Source organism: Coregonus clupeaformis, chromosome 20 (assembly GCF_020615455.1).
Source record: "Coregonus clupeaformis isolate EN_2021a chromosome 20, ASM2061545v1, whole genome shotgun sequence".
In the NCBI taxonomy this organism is placed as follows: domain Eukaryota; kingdom Metazoa; phylum Chordata; class Actinopteri; order Salmoniformes; family Salmonidae; genus Coregonus; species Coregonus clupeaformis.
Window position 1 is genome coordinate 10529135 of NC_059211.1, and position 21218 is coordinate 10550352.

Sequence of the window (21218 nt, forward strand, 5' to 3'; positions counted from 1 at the left end):
TTTCACAAAAAATCTCACGATACATGGCCCCATTCATTCTTTCCTTTACACGGATCAGTCGTCCTGGTCCCTTTGCAGAAAAACAGCCCCAAAGCATGATGTTTCCACCCCCATGCTTCACAGTAGGTATGGTGTTATTTGGATGCAACTCAGCATTCTTTGTCCTCCAAACACGACGAGTTGAGTTTTTACCAAAAAGTTCTGTTTTGGTTTCATCTGACCATATGACATTCTCCCAATCCTCTTCTGGATCATCCAAATGCACTCTAGCAAACTTCAGACGGGCCTGGACATGTACTGGCTTAAGCAGGGGGACACGTCTTGCACTGCAGGATTTGAGTCCCTGGCGGTGTAGTGTGTTACTGATGGTAGGCTTTGTTACTTTGGTCCCAGCTCTCTGCAGGTCATTCACTAGGTCCCCCCGTGTGGTTCTGGGATTTTTGCTCACCTTTCTTGTGATCATTTTGACCCCACGGGGTGAGATCTTGCGTGGAGCCCCAGATCGAGGGAGATTATCAGTGGTCTTGTATGTCTTCCATTTCCTAATAATTGCTCCCACAGTTGATTTCTTCAAACCAAGCTGCTTACCTATTGCAGATTCAGTCTTCCCAGCCTGGTACAGGTCTACAATTTTGTTTCTGGTGTTCTTTACAGCTCTTTGATCTTGGCCATAGTGGAGTTTGGAGTGTGACTGTTTGAGGTTGTGGACAGGTGTCTTTTATACTGATAACAAGTTCAAACAGGTGCCATTAATACAGGTAACGAGTGGAGGACAGAGGAGCCTCTTAAAGAAGAAGTTACAGGTCTGTGAGAGCCAGAAATCTTGCTTGTTTGTAGGTGACCAAATACTTATTTTCCACCATAATTTGCAAATAAATTCATTAAAAATCCTACAATGTGATTTTCTGGAGAAAAAACATCTTAATTTGTCTGTCATAGTTGACGTGTACCTATGATGAAAATTACAGGCCTCTCTCATCTTTTTAAGTGGGAGAACTTGCACAATTGGTGGCTGACTAAAAACTTTTTTCCCCCACTGTACATGTGTATATGTGTGTGTGTGTGTGTGTCCGTGTATGTGCACGTGTGTGCGTTTGAATGAGAGTGTGTGTATATGCAGGCAAACAGGCATTAGATGTAACAATGTTGCCCCTGTGTCATTCAAACATACTTTTTGTTTTGTCATATTTTGACTATTTTTTTTTACTTTTATGTTTGACCGTCATTCTATCCCCTTGCCCAGTACCTCCACTCCCACTTGTCTCCAATTCCACATCCCAACCCTCAGCTTCCCTCAGCCCATCCCACCTAACTCTGCTGGCCACCCTCTTCGGATATCTACTCACCTTATATCTTTCAAAAATGCTGTGATGTTAACAACTTGAATCTATCTAATCAAACAGAATCCACAGATTCTGAGTTGGAGATAAATAATTTTACTAAGAGTATTAGTATATTACTAATTGACTGACCAGGTCTCTCCAGATCTCCCAACAATGCTATTTCTAGGGACAATTTTAGATTCATGTTATGCTTTTTCAGCCATTCCTGAACCTGAGACCAGAAACAGGCTACATGAGGGCAATACCAAAACAAATGGTCTATTGTTTCTGTATCCTCACAATAAAGTCTGCAGATCTGCAATGATTGTATACCCCAAATATTCAACACTTGGTTGCTGGCAAGAATGCTGTATAATAATTTTAACTGAAAAGCACAAAGTCTTGAATCTTGAGTCGTTTTATATATCAACTCATACACCCTGTACCATGGAATCGGTACATCACAAATCTCTTCCCAACTATTTTGCAATCTGTATGGCACAGCTGTCAACATCCTGGTCCTCAAATGAAACTGGTATACTTTCCTATTTATGCTATTTTTATTCCTCCGCCAGTTTTGATCCTTTACAATGCCTTCGGAAAGTATTCAGACCCCTTGACTTTTTCCACATTTTGTTAAGTTACAGCCTTATTCTAAAATGGATTAAATAAAATCCTCAGCAATCTACACACAATACCCCATAATGACAAAGAGAAAACAGGTTTTTAGAGATTTTTGCTAAAAAATGTACATAGGTATTCAGACTCTTTGCTATGAGACTCGAAATTGAGCTAAGGTGCATCCTGTTTCCATTGATCATCCTTGAGATGTTTCTACAACTTGATTCAATTGATTGGACATGATTTGGAAAGGCACACACCTGTCTATATAAGGTGTAAAAACCAAGCCATGAGGTCGAAGGAATTGTCCATAGAACTCAGAGACAGGATTGTGTCGAGGCACAGATCTGGGGAAGGGTACCAAAACATTTCTGCAGCATTGAAGGTCCACAAGAACACAGTGGCCTCCATCATTCTTAAATGGAAGAAGCTTGGAACCACCAAGACTCTTCCCAGAGCTGGCCGCCCGGCCAAACTGAGCAATCGGGGGAGAAGGGTCTTGGTCAGGGAGGTGACCAAGAACCCGATGGTCACTCTGACAGAGCTCTAGAGTTCCTCTGTGGAGATGGGAGAACCTTCCAGAAGGACAACCATTTCTGCAGCACTCCACCAATCAGGCCTTTATGGTAGAGTGGCCAGACGGAAGCCACTCCTCAGTAAAAGGCACATGACAGCCTGCTTGGAGTTTGCCAAAAGACACCTAAAGACTCTCAGAACATGAGAAACAAGATTCTCTGGTCTGATGAAACCAAGACATAACTCTTTGGCCTGAATGCCAAGCGTCACGTCCCTACGGTGAATCATGGTGGTGGCAGCATCATGCTGTGGGGATGCTTTTCAGCGGCAGGGACTGGGAGACCAGTCAGGATCGAGGCAAAGATGAACAGAGAAAAGTACAGAGAGATCCTTAATGAAAACCTGCTCCAGAACGCTCAGGACCTCAGACTGGGGCAAAGTTTCACCTTCCAACAGGACAACGACCCTAAGCACACAGCCAAGACAACGCAGGAGTGGTTTCGGGACAAGTCTCTGAATGTCCTTGAGTGGCCCAGCCAGAGCCCGGACTTGAACCCGATCGATCATCTCTGGAGAGACCTGAAAATAGCTGTGCAGCGACGCTCCCCATCCAACCTGACAGAGCTTGAGAGGATCTGCAGAGAAGAATGGGAGAAACTCCACAAATACAGGTGTGCCAAGCTTGTAGCATCATACCCAAGAAGATTCGAGGCTGTAATCGCTGCCAAAGGTCCTTCAACAAAGTACTGAGTAAAGGGTCTGAATACTTATGTACATTTACATTTAAAAAAAAACATTTTTAGTCATTTAGCAGATGCTCTTATCCAGAGCGACTTACAGTTAGTGAGTGTTTACATTTTTCATACTGGCCCCCTGTGGGAATCGAACCCACAACCCTGGCGTTGCAAGCACCATGCTCTACCAACTGAGCTACAGGAGGCCTGTCATATTTCCATTTTTTTTTTTTTATACATTTGCAAAAATGTATAAAAACCTGTTTTTGCTTTGTCATTATGGGTTATTGTGTGTAAATTGATGAGCAAAAACATTTTTTTGGAATAAGGCTATAACCTAACAAAATGTAGAAAAAGTCAAGGGGTCTGAATACTTTCCGAAGGCAATGTTCCCTATCTCCTCCCGCTGCCACCTGCCTCCTCCATTTTTGGGGTAATGCTGTAATCAATTGGTTGTAATCTTGGATTGAGCAGACCTTCCCATACAATTCTGATAATTCCATGAAAGACATAATTCTACCATTCCAATTTTCAATATTATTCAAAAACAAAATACCCTTTTCAAACATATTTTCCATAAATACAGGTATTTTATCAACCAGCACATCTGAGTTCAGCAATAATATTTGTTGTAATATTGTTCTATCTTTTCAGGGGAATAAAATTATAACCAGCTCTGCAATGCTTGAGAAGACTTGATGTGTGTATGCATATACAGTTGTAGCTGTTTGAGAAGGCATGCAAAATTTAGCAAGAATGTGGAGATTTGCTAAACCAATGTCAAGTCTAGCTGATTGAGCTCAGATACACCCCTTTCCTCTGAAACACTCTATGGTCCCCCGATGTGACCATTTCCCCAAGCATCTCTGAGCAGTCAGTCTCTGATTGTCCAAGTGTTATCCCCTCCCCATGGGTTACAGCAGCTAGTGTTACCAGCACTGCCACTATTTGGGTGGGGGTCTCCACCAGAATTCCCATCGGCTAGGTAAAAGGTTGTCAAGGTTCTCATTATCAGCTTTCAGAAATTCCTTGTATATTATGCTCACTCACCTGGGGGCTTTGGCTTTGTTGGACCAACCCTGCCAGGCGGGCTCACACTCTTGAGGGGCGGAGCTGCTTTAGTGGGTCTCTGACAATTAAATCCATTTTAATCCCACTTTGTAAAACACAACAAAATGTGGAAAAAGTCAAGGGGTTTGAATACTTTCCGAAGGCACTGTATGTTCATATAACTAGGAATAAAAGTGACAGATGATAAACAGTAGCAGCATGTGTGATGAGACAAAAAAGTTTGTGCAAAAAGGGTCAATACAGATAGTCCGGGTAGCTCTTTGGTTAACTATTCAACTAACTATTTAGTAGTCTTATGTTTTAGGGGTAGAAGCTGTTCAGGGTCCTGTTGGTTTCAGACTTGGTGCATTGGTATCGCTTGCCGTGAGGTGGCAGAGGGAACAGTCTATGACTTGGGTGGCTGGAGTCTGAACATTTTTAGGGCCTTCCTCTGACACCGGCTGGTATAGAGGTTCTGGATGGCAGGGAGCTCGGTCTCAATGATGTACTGGGCTATATGCACTACCCTCTGTAGTGTCTTGCGGTCAGATGCCAAACAGTTGCCATACCAAGCATGGATGCAGCCAGTCAATATGCTCTCAATGGTGCAGCTGTAGAACGTTTTGAGGATCTGAGGGCCCATGCCAAATCTTTTCAGAATCCTGAGGGGGAACAGGGGTTGTTGTGCCCTCTTCACGGCTGTTTTGGTGTGTGTGGACCATGATAGATCCTTAGTGATTTGGACACAGAGGAACTTGAACCTCTCGACCCACTCCACTACAGCCCCGTCGATGTGAATGGGGGAATGCTTGGCCCTCCGCTTCCTGTAGTCCATGATCAGCTCCTTTGTCTTGCTGACATTGAGGGAGAGGTTGTTGTTCTGGCACCACACTGCCAGGTCTCTGACCTCCTCCCTAGAGGCTGTCTTATCGTCGCTGGTGATCAGGCCTACCACCGTCGTGTCATCATCAAACTTAATGATGGTGTTGGAGTCTAAATGGTGCTGGCATGTGTAGCGGCCGTTTTACGAGCTCCGTTTTGCACTGATCGTAAATTTTTTTGTACATAATTTTTCCGCCATCATTTTCTATGACGAAAAACAGCTTCTGGAAATCAGAACAGCAATCACTAACCTCAATTTGGATGAAGAATTCTACTTCAATGACTCGGCTGTGCAGGACATACTCGGGCTCCCGAGTGGCGCAGCGGTCTAAGGCACTGCATCTCAGTGCTTGAGGCATCACTACAGACCCCCTGGTTCGATTCCAGGCTGTATCACAACCGGCCATGATTGGGAGTCCCATAGGGCGGCGCACAATTGGCCCAGCGTCGTCCCGGTGTAGGCCGTCATTGTAAATAAGAATTTGTCCTTAACTGACTTGCCTAGTTAAATAAAGGTAAAATTAAAAATTACATAAATACTGCTCACCTGGGACCAGGCCATAATCCCAGACACTCGGAAGAGGAAAATATGGTGATATAGAGGCCGACGTGGGGGCAGCCTGATAAAACTATGGAGGCGTTCTATTGGCAAATGTACAATTACTGGAGAACAAACTAGACGAGCTCCGTTCCAGAATATCCTTTCAACGGGACCTGAATAAATGTAATATCCTATGCGTCAGTCGTGGCTGAACGAGGACAGCAGGTGCGCATTCTCTAATATTAATTAAGTATTGAGTTTCTGATCGCCTAAGTTAGAATACCTCATGATAAGCTGTAGAACATACCCTTTTTTTTTTTGCTGTATACAGACCGCCACAAACTGATGGTGGCAGTAAGACCGCACTCCTAGTGGCTGGTCATTTTAATACAGGAAAACTGAAATTCTTTTGATCTATTTTTTTTCCCAGCATGTGACCTGTGCAACTAGAATGATAAAAACGCTAGATCATCTTTACTCCACACACAGAGATGAATACAAAGCTCTCCCTCGCCCTCCATTGGCAAATCTGACCATAACTCTATCCTCCTACTCCTGCTTCCAAGGAAACACTCAAACAGGAAATACCAGTGACACACTCAATTTGGAAGTGGTCCAATGAAGCGGATGCTAAGCTACAGGACTGTTTCGCTAGCACAGACTGGAATATGTTCCGGGGTTCATCTGATGACATTGAAGATTTACCACATCAGTCACCAACAACATTAAAAATTGTGTCAACGACGTCATCCCCACAGTGACAGTACATACATATCCCAACCAGAAGCCGTGGATTACAGGCAACATCCACACTGAGCTAAAGGCTAGAGCTGCCACTTTCAAGAAATGGAACACTAACCCTTATAAGAAATCCCGCTATGCCCTCTGACGAACCAACAAACAGGCAAAGCATCAATACAGGACTAAGATTGAATCCTACTGGCGCTCGTTGGATGTGGCAGGGCTTGCACACTATCATGGATTACAAAGGGAAATCCAGCCACGAGCTGCCCAGTGACACAAGCCTACCAGATGAGCTAAATGCCTTCTATGCTCGCTTCAAGGCAAGCAAAACTGAACCATGCGTGAGAGCACCAGCTGTTCCGGACAACTGTGTGATCACGCTCTCTGTAGCCGATTTGAGTGAGACCTTTAAACAGGTTAACGTTCACAAGGCCGCAGGGCCAGACGGATTACCAGGATGCGTACACAGAGCATGCGCTGACCAGCTGGCAAGTGTCTTCACAGACATTTTCAACCTCTCCCTGACCCAGTCTGTAATACCTACATGTTTCAAGCAGACCACCATAGTCCCTGTGCCCAAGAACACCAAGGTAACCTGTCTAAATTACTATTGCCCCGTGGCATTCATATCCGTAGCCATGAAATGCTGGTCATGGCTCACATCAACACCATCATCCCAGACACCCTGAACCACTCCAATTCACATACCGCCCCAACAAATCCACAGATGACGCAATCTCTATTGCACTCCACACTGCCCTTTCCCACTTGGACAAAACACAGGCAACAAAACATCCGCCACACTGACCCTCAACACAGGGGCCCCTCAGGGATGAGTGCTCAGTCCTCTCCTGTACTCCCTGTTCGAGGATTAGGGCCTGGTCCGGGGTGAGCAGTATGTCCTGCGTCTCCGACTCGTTGAAGTAGAAATCTTCATCAAATCTAGGTTAGTGATCGCTGTTCTGATGTCCAGAAGCTCTTTTCGGTCATAGGAAACGATGGCGGAAACATTATGTACAAAAAAAGTTATTTGGTCAAGAGATTGTAAAATGTCTGCTATGCAATGCAGCGCCATTCTCCAGGTCAGAAAGTGAGCTGGCCGTTATTAGTGACGCGTAGATCGAAACATTGCATCCTGTTAATAAAACTCTTATGCAAAAACTCCCATGTTACCTTACATCATTGCTAACTTACAGAAGTACGAGATACCATACCCGCTCACAGCAATGGCTAACTCTTAAAATGCCTTCCTTCACTACAGATTTAGATACTTTTTACGCACCACACATGGAACAGATTTCAAAATACCCTACAATTGGATGCATTAGTGCCCTTTTGGGCAGTTCAGAGTAATGGTGGAAGACCTCTTCACAGAGTAATGTGCAAATTTTTTTGTTGTTGTGTTTTGTGTTTGTGTGTTTCCTGTGCTCCCGCCTTAATTGATGTATTATGTCACTAACTCCTTGCTGCTTTTGTAATGCAGGGCTCCCTTGTAAAAGAGACATTGGTCTCAATGGAATTTCCTCCTGCTTAAATAAAGGTGAAATAACTCAAATAACAAAATGATCTCTTTCTCCTTTAGTATTGAGAAGTACATTCCAGGCATGGCATTCCTTTTGGGGTTTTACCAGAAACATGACACAAATGCAAAACATGAAGTTTCTGCATCAGTTGTTGCAGCAACAGCAGACAGCATTGCTATGACGATCAAGCTCCCTGAGGTGGGTAATACACTAAGCTATTAAGACATTGGTTATAAATCTGTTTTTTATCCATAGCAATAATTTCTAAGCCTCACTTTATAAAAACTTTATGTTTTTCTAAAAGCCATTATAAGTTTATAAATGCTTAATGAATTGTTGTAAATGTTAACCATTAAATGCAATTGTAATTCTTATCCATTGTAATTAGGGCTGCACGATTAATACAATTGTTGACATGCGCAATATCCATATAGCAAGATGCTGTGATATTTTGAAATGCCACTTAGCCATCTGTAATGGCCGCATAAAAAAAATAAAAATGATATTGCTCGTCTTTTGGCCGCTTCCCAATCCCACACACACCAAACCCTACACAGTCAATCAAGCAGATAGTTCCTCGTGCTCGGAATTCACACTGCATGCATGGACCAAACAACAGCATACAGTCAACAGAGTTTTCCAAACAAGCTTACCACTTTGCTTCTTAATATAACATCCACATTTTCTATATTATACTATTCGTTTGTGTAACTTTCTCTTTGCAAAACGCTAGTTAGTTGGTCTTAGCAAGCTGCAAATGTGCCCCAAAAAAAGATTTGCCCTATCTTGCTAGCAAACTTTTGCTCTTACTCCACCCCTGGTACTGGGCTGTATATATCAGCATTGTTAGTTCAACAGCTTGTTCTTAACTAGAGAATAATATTCTATAATATTTGTCTGAATTTAAACATTTAAACCTAATTAGGGTCCCCTGGGAAAAACTGGCCAACACTTTGGTTCCTACTATATCACAACCATCTCCTCCCTTACTTCCGTTGTCATGCCAAACAAAACTGAATTCCAAGTGCCCACTGTATTGCAACAATACAATTAGAATGATCATTCTATTTCTATGATTCCAAAAGTTTACCAAAGTGTTTTGATCTACACTGAACAAAAATATAAACACAACATGTAAAGTGTTGGTCTCATGTTTCATGAGCTGAAATAAAAGGTCCCAGAATTTTCTATATGCACAAAAAGCTAATTTCTCTGAAATGTTGTGCACAAATTTGTTTACATCCCTGTTAGTGAGCATTTCTCATTTGCCAAGATAATCAATCCACCTGACAAGTGTGGCATGTCAAGAAGCTGATTAAACAGCATGATCATTATACAGGTGAACCTTGTGCTGGGGACAATAAAAAGGCCACTCAAAAATGTGCAGTTTTGTCACACAACACAATGCCACAGATATTTAAAGTTTTGGTCACAGATACCTTTAAAAAATTGCCCTCACAATGTGCCTCAGGATCTCGTCACGATATTTTGGTACATTCAAATTGCTATCCATAAAATGCAATTGTGTTTGTTGTCCGTAGCTTATGGCGCCTGCAATTGGCATGCTGACTGCAGGAATGTCCACCAGAGCTGTTGCTAGAGAATTTAATGTTAATTTCTCTACCATAAACCGCCTCTAGCGTTGTTTTAGATCATTTGGCAATAAATCCAACCGGCCTCACAACCGCACACCATGTGTATGGCATCATTTGGATGAGCGGTTTGCTGATGTCTGCCAAATTCTCGTTGTGAACAGAGTGCCCCATGGTGGCAGTGGGGTTATGGTATGGACAGGCATAAGCTACAGACAATGAACAAAATTGCATTTTATCAATAGCAATATGATTGCACAAAAATACCATGACTAGATCTTGACGCCCATTGTGAGGCCCATTTTTTTAAGGTATCTGTAACCAACCAACCAATGTGAAATCATAGATTATGGCCTAATGAATCTATTTCAAATTGGCTGATTTCCTCATATGACCTGTAACTCAGTAAAATCTTTGAAATTGTTGCATGTTGCATTTATATTTTCGTTCAGTGTATAATCGCAAGTAAAATCACAATATTTGGTACAAAAATTTCACTTTTTGCCCATATTGTGCTGCCCTAATTGTAATACAAAATAAATGTTTACTATTTATTAATAGTTTATAAATAGTTTTTTAATGCTTGTTCATGACCTTTGTTATAAAGTGTTTCTAGCAGTTTTTGGTGCTTTTCTAACAGTACGTTTTTGTCATTACATCAGTTGACAGTGTATCATCAGGCGATCGCTATTCCAATCCAAGTGACCGATTTTGAGGATGGTCAACAGTACATGGGAAACTCAACATTGGGGATGCATAGAGAGCTATAAGGTAAATTACAAGATTGTTTTTGGTTTGAAAAAAATGTGTACTGAGCTCAATTTATAAATGTACAGGTGATATTTTATATATTTGATTTGGATTGTTCTTAATGCCCCATTATTCCCCCATCTTACTTCATAGGTGTTGAGCTCAAAACATCAGGGGCCTTTGTTTTTTAGCATAAAAGTTGATGAATCATGTTGATTGTCTTACTAGTCTTACCATTGCAATTGTGTACTGCAGAAGGACAACGAAAGGAACAGACATCAATGCAGTACATCTCTTCATCAGCAATCATTCAAATGGCAGACATTCCCATTTCTAAAAAGGGAAGACCTGGAGAAGGCATCCTACATACCCACCATAAGTCTTATTTGTACAATAAGATGTGTTAAACTTTCATTTGGATATCATATCTGAAATCAATCTTGTGAAAAGTCTACCTTCTTTCACTTGACAGTTTGCCCATTGATGTGAAATAAAATGGTAATCTGCATTGTTGAAATTCTTTGATTATCCCCTTCAACACATAGAAAATAAATAGAACATTCATCATTTGAAAGAATGTCGGTTTCACGAATATGTAAACAATCCCGAAATTATATTATTCACAGATAATGTGAATTTCAAGAAAAATTAGACCCCAAAATATAACTAGAAGATGTGATTCCATCTTGAGCTGTTGTCAACCTCCTGAAACTTTGTTGTATTATTTTAGATTAAAACTATGTGCAAATATCTGAAAGGTGTATTATTTTCTTTAGAGTAGTAATGGTTTCCATTACTTGCATAGACAACTAATATGCTTCAAATTATGTTTGAGTATATACACTGCTCAAAAGAATAAAGGGAACACTAAAATAACACATCCTAGATCTGAATGAATGAAATAATCTTATTAAATACTTTTTTCTTTACATAGTTGAATGTGCTGACAACAAAATCACACAAAAATGATTAATGTAAATCAAATTTATCAACCCATGAAGGTCTGGATTTGGAGTCACCCTCAAAATTAAAGTGGAAAACCACACTACAGGCTGATCCAACTTTGATGTAATGTCCTTAAAACAAGTCAAAATGAGGCTCAGTAGTGTGTGTGGCCTCCACGTGCCTGTATGACCTCCCTACAACGCCTGGGCATGCTCCTGATGAGGTGGCGGATGGTCTCCTGAGGGATCTCCTCCCAGACCTGGACTAAAGCATCCGCCAACTCCTGGACAGTCTGTGGTGCAACGTGGCGTTGGTGGATGGAGCGAGACATGATGTCCAAGATGTGCTCAATTGGATTCAGGTCTGGGGAATGGCGGGCCAGTCCATAGCATCAATGCCTTCCTCTTGCAGGAACTGCTGACAAACTCGAGCCACATGAGGTCTGCATTAGGAGGAACCCAGGGCCAACCGCACCAGCATATGGTCTCACAAGGGGTCTGAGGATCTCATCTCGGTACCTAAAGCAGTCAGGCTACCTCTGGCGAGCACATGGAGGGCTGTGCGGCCCCCAAAATAAATGCCACCCCACACCATGACTGACCCACCGCCAAACCGGTAATGCTGGAGGATGTTGCAGGCAGCAGAACGTTCTCCACGGCGTCTCCAGACTCTGTCATATGTGCTCAGTGTGAACCTGCTTTCATCTGTGAAGAGCACAGGGCGCCAGTGGCGAATTTGCCAATCTTGGTGTTCTCTGGCAAATGCCAAACGTCCTGCACGGTGTTGGGCTGTAAGCACAACCCCCACCTGTGGACGTCGGGCCCTCATACCACCCTCATGGAGTCTGTTTCTGACCGTTTGAGCAGACACATGCACATTTGTGGCCTGCTGGAGGTCATTTTGCAGGGCTCTGGCAGTGCTCCTCCTGCTCCTCCTTGCACAAAGGCGGAGGTAGCAGTCCTGCTGCTGGGTTGTTGCCCTCCTACGGCCTCCTCCACGTCTCCTGATGTACTGGCCTGTCTCCTGGTAGCGCCTCCATGCTCAGGACACTACGCTGACAGACACAGCAAACCTTCTTGCCACAGCTCGCATTGATGTGCCATCCTGGATGAGCTGCACTACCTGAGCCACTTGTGTGGGTTGTAGATTCCATCTCATGCTACCACTAGAGTGAAAGCACCGCCAGCATTCAAAAGTGACCAAAACATCAGCCAGGAAGCATAGGAACTGAGAAGTGGTCTGTGGTCACCACCTGCAAAACTAGTCCTTTATTGGGGGTGTCTTGCTAATTGCCTATAATTTCCACCTGTTGTCTATTCCATTTGCACAACAGCATGTGAAATGTATTGTCAATCAGTGTTGCTTCCTAAGTGGACAGTTTGATTTCACAGAAGTGTGATTGACTTGGAGTTACATTGTGTTGTTTAAGTGTTCCCTTAATTTTTTTGAGCAGTGTATTACCAACCATTCTATCTGAAGCAATCATCAACATCACAAATACAGAATAGGCTGATGCATTTACTCAGACAAATCAATCAAATAATAATCAAATATTCAGACAAAAGAAAGGAAATTATTGCCTACTTTACCCATATTATCTCTTATTTTTGCAAGAAAAGTAGTGTGTAGTTCCAGTAGTTAGCTACACCACTACATGGCAAAAAAGTAATTAAGTACTGAAAACACTAAGATTTGAATTTAGTTCAACTACCACCAAGCGAAATGCAACTAAATTACTAGTTGTAGTATTTACGAGTAGTATTTCACTACGAGTAGTATTTCACTACTCCCCAAGACTGATCACATGCAGGGATTCTTGAAAGTTTGTATTATTATTATTTAAGCTTAAAAATTACATTTAGGGAAATTGTATATATAGTGGCAGATCAGGGGGTTGGGTCAAGACCGAGTATGAGTAGCTCGGTTTCAAGGGTGTTTATTAATAAAATAATCAAAAGAAAAGGTTAGGTCTCCCCCATGAGACCCTCTCCAGGATACTGTCTCCAACTACACGGAAGTTACCTTACTTCCCCCAGTCCTCCCTCATGTGCTGCCCTTCTGGCAGTTTTATGGGCCTTGCACAGCTGGTGAGCAATCCGCCCTTAATTACTCACCAGCTCCCAATCAGCCCCAATTAGTCCTGTCCGGAGAGCCGTCGAGACGTGGCACGTCCAGCAGATGGAGCCACCGCCTCGTGATGTATACTCCATCTGTTACCAGGCCTCGACGAGTCTCCCCCTGGAGGCTGACCTGCTTTACCCCCCCCCAGCTCTGTCGGGGAGGGGACGGTCATCAGTGCAACGTCTGTCTCCCTTCTTGATAGTGCATCCGCGTTTCCATGCGTCTCCCCTGACATGTGCACAACAGAAAAAGAGAAGCGTTGAAGGGACAAGAACCACCTGGTGACCCGATCGTTTGTGTCTTTACCCCTGGCCAGCCAGACCAGGGGAGCATGGTCCGTGACCAGGGTGAAGTGGGTACCTAAAAGGTAATACTTGAGAGTGTCTAGCGCCCACTTCACCGCCAGACAATCTTTCTCAGCAATTGAGTATTTTTTCTCTCTGTATCAGCTTTCGGCTGATGTACATGATGGGGTAGTCCTCCCCATCGTGTATCTGGGACAGAATGGCCCCTAGTCCCGTATCACATGCATCCGTCTGGAACACCATCGGCACCTGGAAATCGGGCGTTACGAGAATTGGATGGGAGCACAGCGCTTCCTTCAGACGGCTGAATGCCGCTTCTGTCTCGTCCGTCCATTTAACTGTTTTCGGGAGGCAGGCCCTGGTTAGATCGGTAAGGAGGGAAGCTATAGACGCAAAGTTGGGAATAAACCGGCTATATTATCCTGCCAGTCCCAGGAAGGACTTGACCTGTGTCTTGGTGCGTGGAACGGGCCAGTCACGTACCGCGTGAACCTTCCTCTCCTGGGGCTTGATGTTCCCCTGTCCGATTAAATACCCCAGGTACTCCACCTCCTCGAACGATAGCTTGCATTTCTTGGGGTTTGCGGTCAACCCGGCTTGTCTGAGCGCGTCTGTTCGTCAGTCACTGGAATAATAATAATAATAATAATATGCCATTTAGCAGACGCTTTTATCCAAAGCGACTTACAGTCATGCGTGCATACATTTTTGTGTATGGGTGGTCCCGGGGATCGAACCCACTACCTTGGCGTTACAAGCGCCGTGCTCTACCAGCTGAGCAGGGCTCCGTGGAGACCGAACGGGAGCACCCGGTACTGGTACAGACCGTCTGGTGTCGAGAACGCCGTCTTCTGCCGGGAGGAGGCTGCCAATGGTACCTGCCAATATCCTTTGGTCAGGTCAAGGGTGCTGATGTACCGGGCCTTTCCCAATCGGTCGATTAGCTCGTCCACCCTCGGCCTGGGGTAGGCGTCGAATACGCTTATGTCGTTCACACCTCGGAAATCATTACAGAAGTGTAGGCTACCGTCCGGTTTGGGCACCAACACAATGGGGCTGCACCATGCACTGTGGGACTCTTCAACGACCCCCATCCTCAGCATAGCCTCCACTTCTTGTTTCACGGCCTTCCGTCGGGCTGTGCGGTCCGGCTTCTCGGAGAACACCGCCGTGTTCCGATCGACAAGCTCCCGGAGCTCTTGCTTCTGGGCCGGGTTGAGGTCCTCACTGCTCGGGACCACCACTGGTACCGTTGGCGTCCTGGGTCCCGACCATAACACGGCCGAGGCTGTCCTCTCATGCCACTTCTTTAACAGGTTCACGTGGTAAATCTGTTGAGGTTTCCGTCTCCCCGGTTACGTACGCGGTAGTTGACAGGTCCCAGTTTCTCGACCACCTCGTATGGTCCGTGCCATGTTGTCAGGAACTTACTTTCGGCCGTGGGGATCAACACCAACACCCTGTCTCCCACCTGGAATTCTCGGGGTTGGGCTCACCGATTGTAGACCTGGGCTTGGGCGCGTTGGGCCTTCTCCATATGTTCCCTCACGACTGGCCATATGGCTGTCATCCGCTCCCGCATTGTCTCCACGTGCTCTACCACGCTGCGTAATGGGATCGGTTGGGCTTCTCACACCTCCTTGGCGAGGTTCAGTAGGCCACGTGGCCTCCTCGCGTAGAGGAGTTCAAACGGGGAAAACCCAGTGGAGGATTGGGGTACTTCTCGGATTGAGAACATTAGGTGGGGTAGCAGCTGTTCCCAGTTCTTCCCGTCCTGCTCGTTGAACTTCCGCAGCATTTGTTTGAGCGTTTTGTTAAAGCGCTCAACGAGTCCATCCGTCTGCGGGTGAAAAACGGAGGTTTGGATCTGCTTGATCTGCATGAGGGCACACAACTCTTTCATGAGGCGGGACATAAACTCTGTACCTTGGTCTGTCAGGATCTCGTTCGGGATGCCCACCCGGCTAAAGAGGTGCAACAGCTCACCGGCGATTCCCTTGGATACCACCGCCCGAAGTGGAATGGCCTCGGGATACCAGGTGGCATAGTCTACTATTACCAAGATGTACCTGTGTCCTCGTGCAGTCTTTACCATGGGTCCCACTATGTCCATGGCGATGCGTTCAAAGGGCACCCCGATGATCGGCAGGGGGACCAGAGGGTTTCGGAAGTGTGCTTTCGGGGCAGTGAGTTGACACTCCGGGCAGCTGTGACAGTAGTCTTCCATGGCCCTCCTCATCCCGGGCCAGTGGAACTGGGCGGCAACCCATTCCCGGGTCTTCTCCATTCCCAGGTGCGCCCCCAACAGGTGGGTGTGGGCCAGCTGAAGAATGGTTCCTACGTACCGTTGGGGAAGCAACAATACCTCTCGAAGTTCCCCCTGTTGGCGCGACACTTAATACAAAAGGTTATTCTTATTTTGGAAATGGGGGTATCGCCAGTCACTCACCCCCGGAAGTAGCTGTCCATCCACCGCTATCACTTGGGCTGCGGCAGCTTTCAAATTCGGATCCTCCCACTGGGCCGTCCAGAATTGTCCCCTCAGTTGGCCCCCACCGGGGATCTCAACTGGCCCCTCGAAATCAAGAAGGGGAAGGCTGGGCTCCTCCTCCAGTGGTTCCCCAGGGGGTTCGGGTTCCAGCTCCCCCTCCGACGCCGACTCCGGACCCGTAGAGTCAGGTTGGTTAACCGGTGGCGTCCTGGCCGCACAGGCGAGGGGTCGTCCCCGCTCTCTTCTTCGGCCGGCTCGTATCTTTTTTTTCAACTCATGCCCCCATAGGGCCGCGAACAGCGGACAATCCCGTCCCACTAGGATAGGTACCGGCAGCTCTGGTACTGCACCCACCATCATCTGGAAGCTCACTTGTGGTTTCACGATGTTGGTCCATACGGCGGGATACCGCTTTGTGTCACCGTGAACACAGGGAATGGACATCTCCCTACCCCGTTCGGTCTCCTGGTTCAGCAGGCTCGTGGTTACGAGCGTAACCATGCTTCCGTGTCATGTCCGTCAACCTTCACCGGGACCATGGGAGCAGTTGATTCATGGTGCGCCCAACAGGAGGTGACATAGTTCACGGCGTGACCCACCTGGCCTCTGGTGCTAGCTGATGGCATCGACTCCTCTTGAGCAGGGCAATTCCAGGCAATGTGCCCCCGGGCACCACACTCAAAACACCTCTGTTGGTCTCCATCTACCTGGGGTCGTCGGTGGCGGGTCGGCCCTTCCCCAGCCGTCTCTCCACGGGTTTGCGGCCCCTTGGCCCTGCTGACTGTCGGTTTGGGGTACACCGCGGTGGGGTTGTCCTTCCGTCCCCTCGCACAGGTCGCCGACTCGTCCCGGCTCCCCCTCAGTAGGGCCTGAGTGTTCTGATGCGTCTCCACTGCTTCCAGGAGGCCCTCCAAGGTCTGGGGCGCGCATATGCTCGCTGCCCTCTTCATGTCGTGGGGTAGCGCCTGTACGAAGCGATCCAGGACCACTTTGTAGAGGAGGGAGAGGGTGGATACGTCGGTTAGGAGCCATGCCCTGGTGATGCGCAGAAGGTCGCTCATCTGGGCTCGGGGGGGATGCGTCGGGTACGAACCTCCAGTCGTGGAACTGTTGAGCCCAATGGGCCAGGCTGTACCCGTAGTGGCTGAGTATCTCCCGTTTGAGTCCGTCGTAGTTAGCCGCCTGTTCGTCGTTCAGGTCCCAATACGCCTTTTGGGCATTCCCAGAGAGGAACAGGGCCAGCAGATTTGCCCACTTCGGCCTTGGCCATCTTTCCCGTAGCGCTGTCCGTTCAAACGTACAGAGGTATGTTTCAATATCATCGTCTTCCGTTAGCTTGATAAAAAACTGGTTGGGATGGGATTCAGGTGACGCTCCTCCTTGCAGCTTCCTGACTTCCTCCACGAGGCGGACGTTTTGTAGTCGCTGTTCCTCCAGCGTTCGTTCCTGAACCGCCTGTTGTGCTTGTTGGGCCCGGACGAACTGAGCTATCAACTCGTCCATGCTGATGCTGTGTAAATGTTAACCATGAACTGACCACATTATCAGTATGCCCGCATTCTCCACCACTTGTGGCAGATCAGGGGGTTTATTCAAGACGTTTACACAGATCAGACATGGACAAAGTGTGAGCAGCTCGGTTTCAAGGGTGTTTATTAATAAAATAATCAAAAGAAAAGGTTAGGTCTCTTCCATGAGACCCTCTCCAGGATACCATCTCCAACTACACGGCAGTTACCTTACTTCCTCCAGTCCTACCTCATGTGCTGCCCTTCTGGCAGCTTTATGGGCCTTGCACAGCTGGTGAGCAATCCGCCCTTAATTACTCACCAGCTCCCAATCAGCCCCAATTAGTCCTGTCCGGGGAGCCCGTCGAGACCTGGCACATCCAGCAGATGGAGCCACCCCCTCATGATGTATACTCCATCTGTTACCAGGCCTCAACGAGTCTCCCCCTGGTGGCTGACCTGCTGTACGCCACAATATATAGAGTACCAGCCAAAAGTTTGGACATTTTACTATATTCTACATTGTAGAATAATAGTGAAGACATCAAAACTATGAAATAACACATATGGAATCATGTAGTAACCAAAAAAGTGTTAAACAAATCTAAATATATTTTATATATAAGATTCTTCAAATAGCCACCCTTTGCCTTGATGACAGCTTTGCACACTCTTGGCATTCTCTCAACCATGAATTGTCTTGTTGCACTACATGTAATCAGGAGATGAAGAAGGGGTTCCTATGGTAGCTGAACCTGCACAATTTTACCAAAACTCTGGATTTTTTTGGGAGGAATCACAGTTTTGAGAGAAATATTTGTGAAAGTCAGAGAGGACTATTGCAATAAAGTACTTTTTCAGTTAATATTCACTTTAGCCCGTTTTTTAAATTTAAAACACTTTTTGGAGTTCTTTGCTCCGGACAAGGGCACTTCCTGTCACAGAGCTGGCATGGAAATGAATATATATAAATTTTTTTGTTGTTGTGCACTCTCCTCAAACAATAGCATGGTATTTTTTCACTAATAGCTACTGTAAATTGTACAGTGCAGTTAGATTTAAAGAATTCAAGCTTTCTGCCCATATGTCCTGGAAAGTTTGCTGTTACTTACAACAGTCATGCTAATCACATTAGCGCACGTTAGCTCAACCGTCCCGTATACGGGACACCGATCCCGTAGAGGTTAACTGCAGGGCTCTCCAACGCATCACCGGGGGCACACTGCCTGCCCTCCAGGACACTTACAGCACCCGATTTCACAGGAAGGCCAAAAAGATCATCAAGTACATCAACCACCCGAGCCACGGCCTGTTCACGGCGCAATCATCAAGAAGGCGAGGTCAGTACAGGCACATCAAAGCTGGGACCGAGAGACTGAAAAACAGCTTCTATCTCAAGGCCATCAGACTGTTACATAGCCATCACTAGCCGGCTACCACCCGGTTACTCAACCCTGCATCTTAGAGGCTGCTGCCCTATGTACAGTGGGGAAAAAAAAGTATTTAGTCAGCCACCAATTCTGCAAGTTCTCCCACTTAAAAAGATGAGAGAGGCCTGTAATGTTCATCATAGGTACACGTCAACTATGACAGACAAATTGAGAAAAAGAAATCCAGAAAATCACATTGTAGGATTTTTTATGAATTTATTTGTAAATTATTGTGGAAAATAAGTATTTGGTCACCTACAAACAAGCAAGATTTCTGGCTCTCACAGACCTGTAACTTCTTCTTTTAAGAGGCTCCTATGTCCTCCACTCGTTACCTGTATTAATGGCACCTGTTTGAACTTGTTATCAGTATAAAAGACACCTGTCCACAACCTCAAACAGTCACACTCCAAACTCCACTATGGCCAAGACCAAAGAGCTGTCAAAGGACACCAGAAACACAATTGTAGACCTACACCAGGCTGGGAAGACTGAATCTGCAATAGGTAAGCAGCTTGGTTTGAAGAAATCAACTGTGGGAGCAATTATTAGGAAATGGAAGACATACAAGACCACTGATAATCTCACTCGATCTGGGGCTCCACGCAAGATCTCACCCCGTGGGGTCAAAATGATCACAAGAACGGTGAGCAAAAATCCCAGAACCACACGGGGGGACCTAGTGAATGACCTGCAGAGAGCTGGGACCAAAGTAACAAAGCCTACCATCAGTAACACACTACGCCACCAGGGACTCAAATCCTGCAGTGCAGACGTGTCCCCCTGCTGAAGCCAGTACATGTCCAGGCCCGTCTGAAGTTTGCTAGAGTGCATTTGGATGATCCAGAAGAGGATTGGGAGAATGTCATATGGTCAGATGAAACCAAAATAGAACTTTTTGGTAAAAACTCAACTCGTCGTGTTTGGAGGACAAAGAATGCTTAGTTGCATCCAAAGAACACCATACCTACTGTGAAGCATGGGGGTGGAAACATCATGCTTTGGGGCTGTTTTTCTGCAAAGGGACCAGGACGACTGATCCGTGTAAAGGAAAGAATGAATGGGGCCATGTATCGTGAGATTTTGAGTGAAAACCTCGTTCCATCAGCAAGGGCATTGAAGATGAAACGTGGCTGGGTCTTTCGGCATGACAATGATCCCAAACACACCGCCCGGGCAACGAAGGAGTGGCTTCGTAAGAAGCATTTCAAGGTCCTGGAGTGGCCTAGCCAGTCTCCAAATTTCAACCCCATAGAAAATCGTTGGAGGGAGTTGAAAGTCTGTGTTGCCCAGCGACAGCTCCAAAACATCACTGCTCTAGAGGAGATCTACATGGAGGAATGGGCCAAACTACCAGCAACAGTGTGTGAAAACCTTGGGAAGACTTACAGAAAACGTTTGACCTGTGTCATTGCCAACAAAGGGTATACAACAAAGTATTGAGAAACTTTTGTTATTGACCAAATACTTATTTTCCACCATAATTTGCAAATAAATTCATTAAAAATCCTACAATGTGATTTTCTGGATATTTTTTTCTCATTTTGTCTGTCATAGTTGACGTGTACCTATGATGAAAATTACAGGCCTCTCTCATCTTTTTAAGTGGGAGAACTTGCACAATTGGTGGCTGACTAAATACTTTTTTCCCCACTGTACATAGACATGGAATCACTGGTCACTTTAATAATGGAACACTATTCACTTTAATAATGTTTACATACTGCTTTACTGATTTCATATGTATATACTGTATTCTAATGTATTTTAGTCAATCAAATCAAATCAAATTATATTTGTCACTTGCACCGAATACAACAGGTGTAGTAGACCTTACCGTGAAATGTTTACTTACAAGCCCTTAACCAACAATGCAGTTTTAAGAAAAATAAGAGTTAAGAAAAATATTTACTAAATAAACTAAAGTAAAGAATAAAAGAGCAACACTAAAATAACAATAACGAGGCTATATACAGGGGGTACCAGTACCGAGTCATTGTGCGGGGGTGCAGGTTAGTAGAGGTAATTGAGGTAATATGTACATGTAGGTAGGGTTAAAGTGACTATGCAGAGTCACCCCCCCCCCCAGAGGGGGGGTCAATGCAAATAGTCCGGGTAGCCATTTGATTAGCTGTTCAGCAGT

At 45.4% G+C, this 21218-nt stretch overlaps 1 protein-coding gene across 2 annotated transcripts in view; it reads left to right on the forward strand.

Annotated features, from left to right (window-relative positions):
- vtg3 (vitellogenin 3, phosvitinless) overlaps positions 1–11025 on the forward strand; it is a 37470-nt gene extending 26445 nt beyond the window's left edge. The window contains exons 26-28 of one of the 2 annotated variants that reach the window (XM_041839103.2): positions 7993–8131; positions 10188–10296; positions 10531–11025. In XM_041839103.2, coding sequence (XP_041695037.2) covers positions 7993–8131; positions 10188–10295 — 247 coding nt within the window. In that variant the 3' untranslated portion in view covers position 10296; positions 10531–11025. The other variant, XM_045205312.1, reaches the window with a different exon arrangement.
- The last annotated feature ends 10193 nt before the right edge of the window (positions 11026–21218 follow it).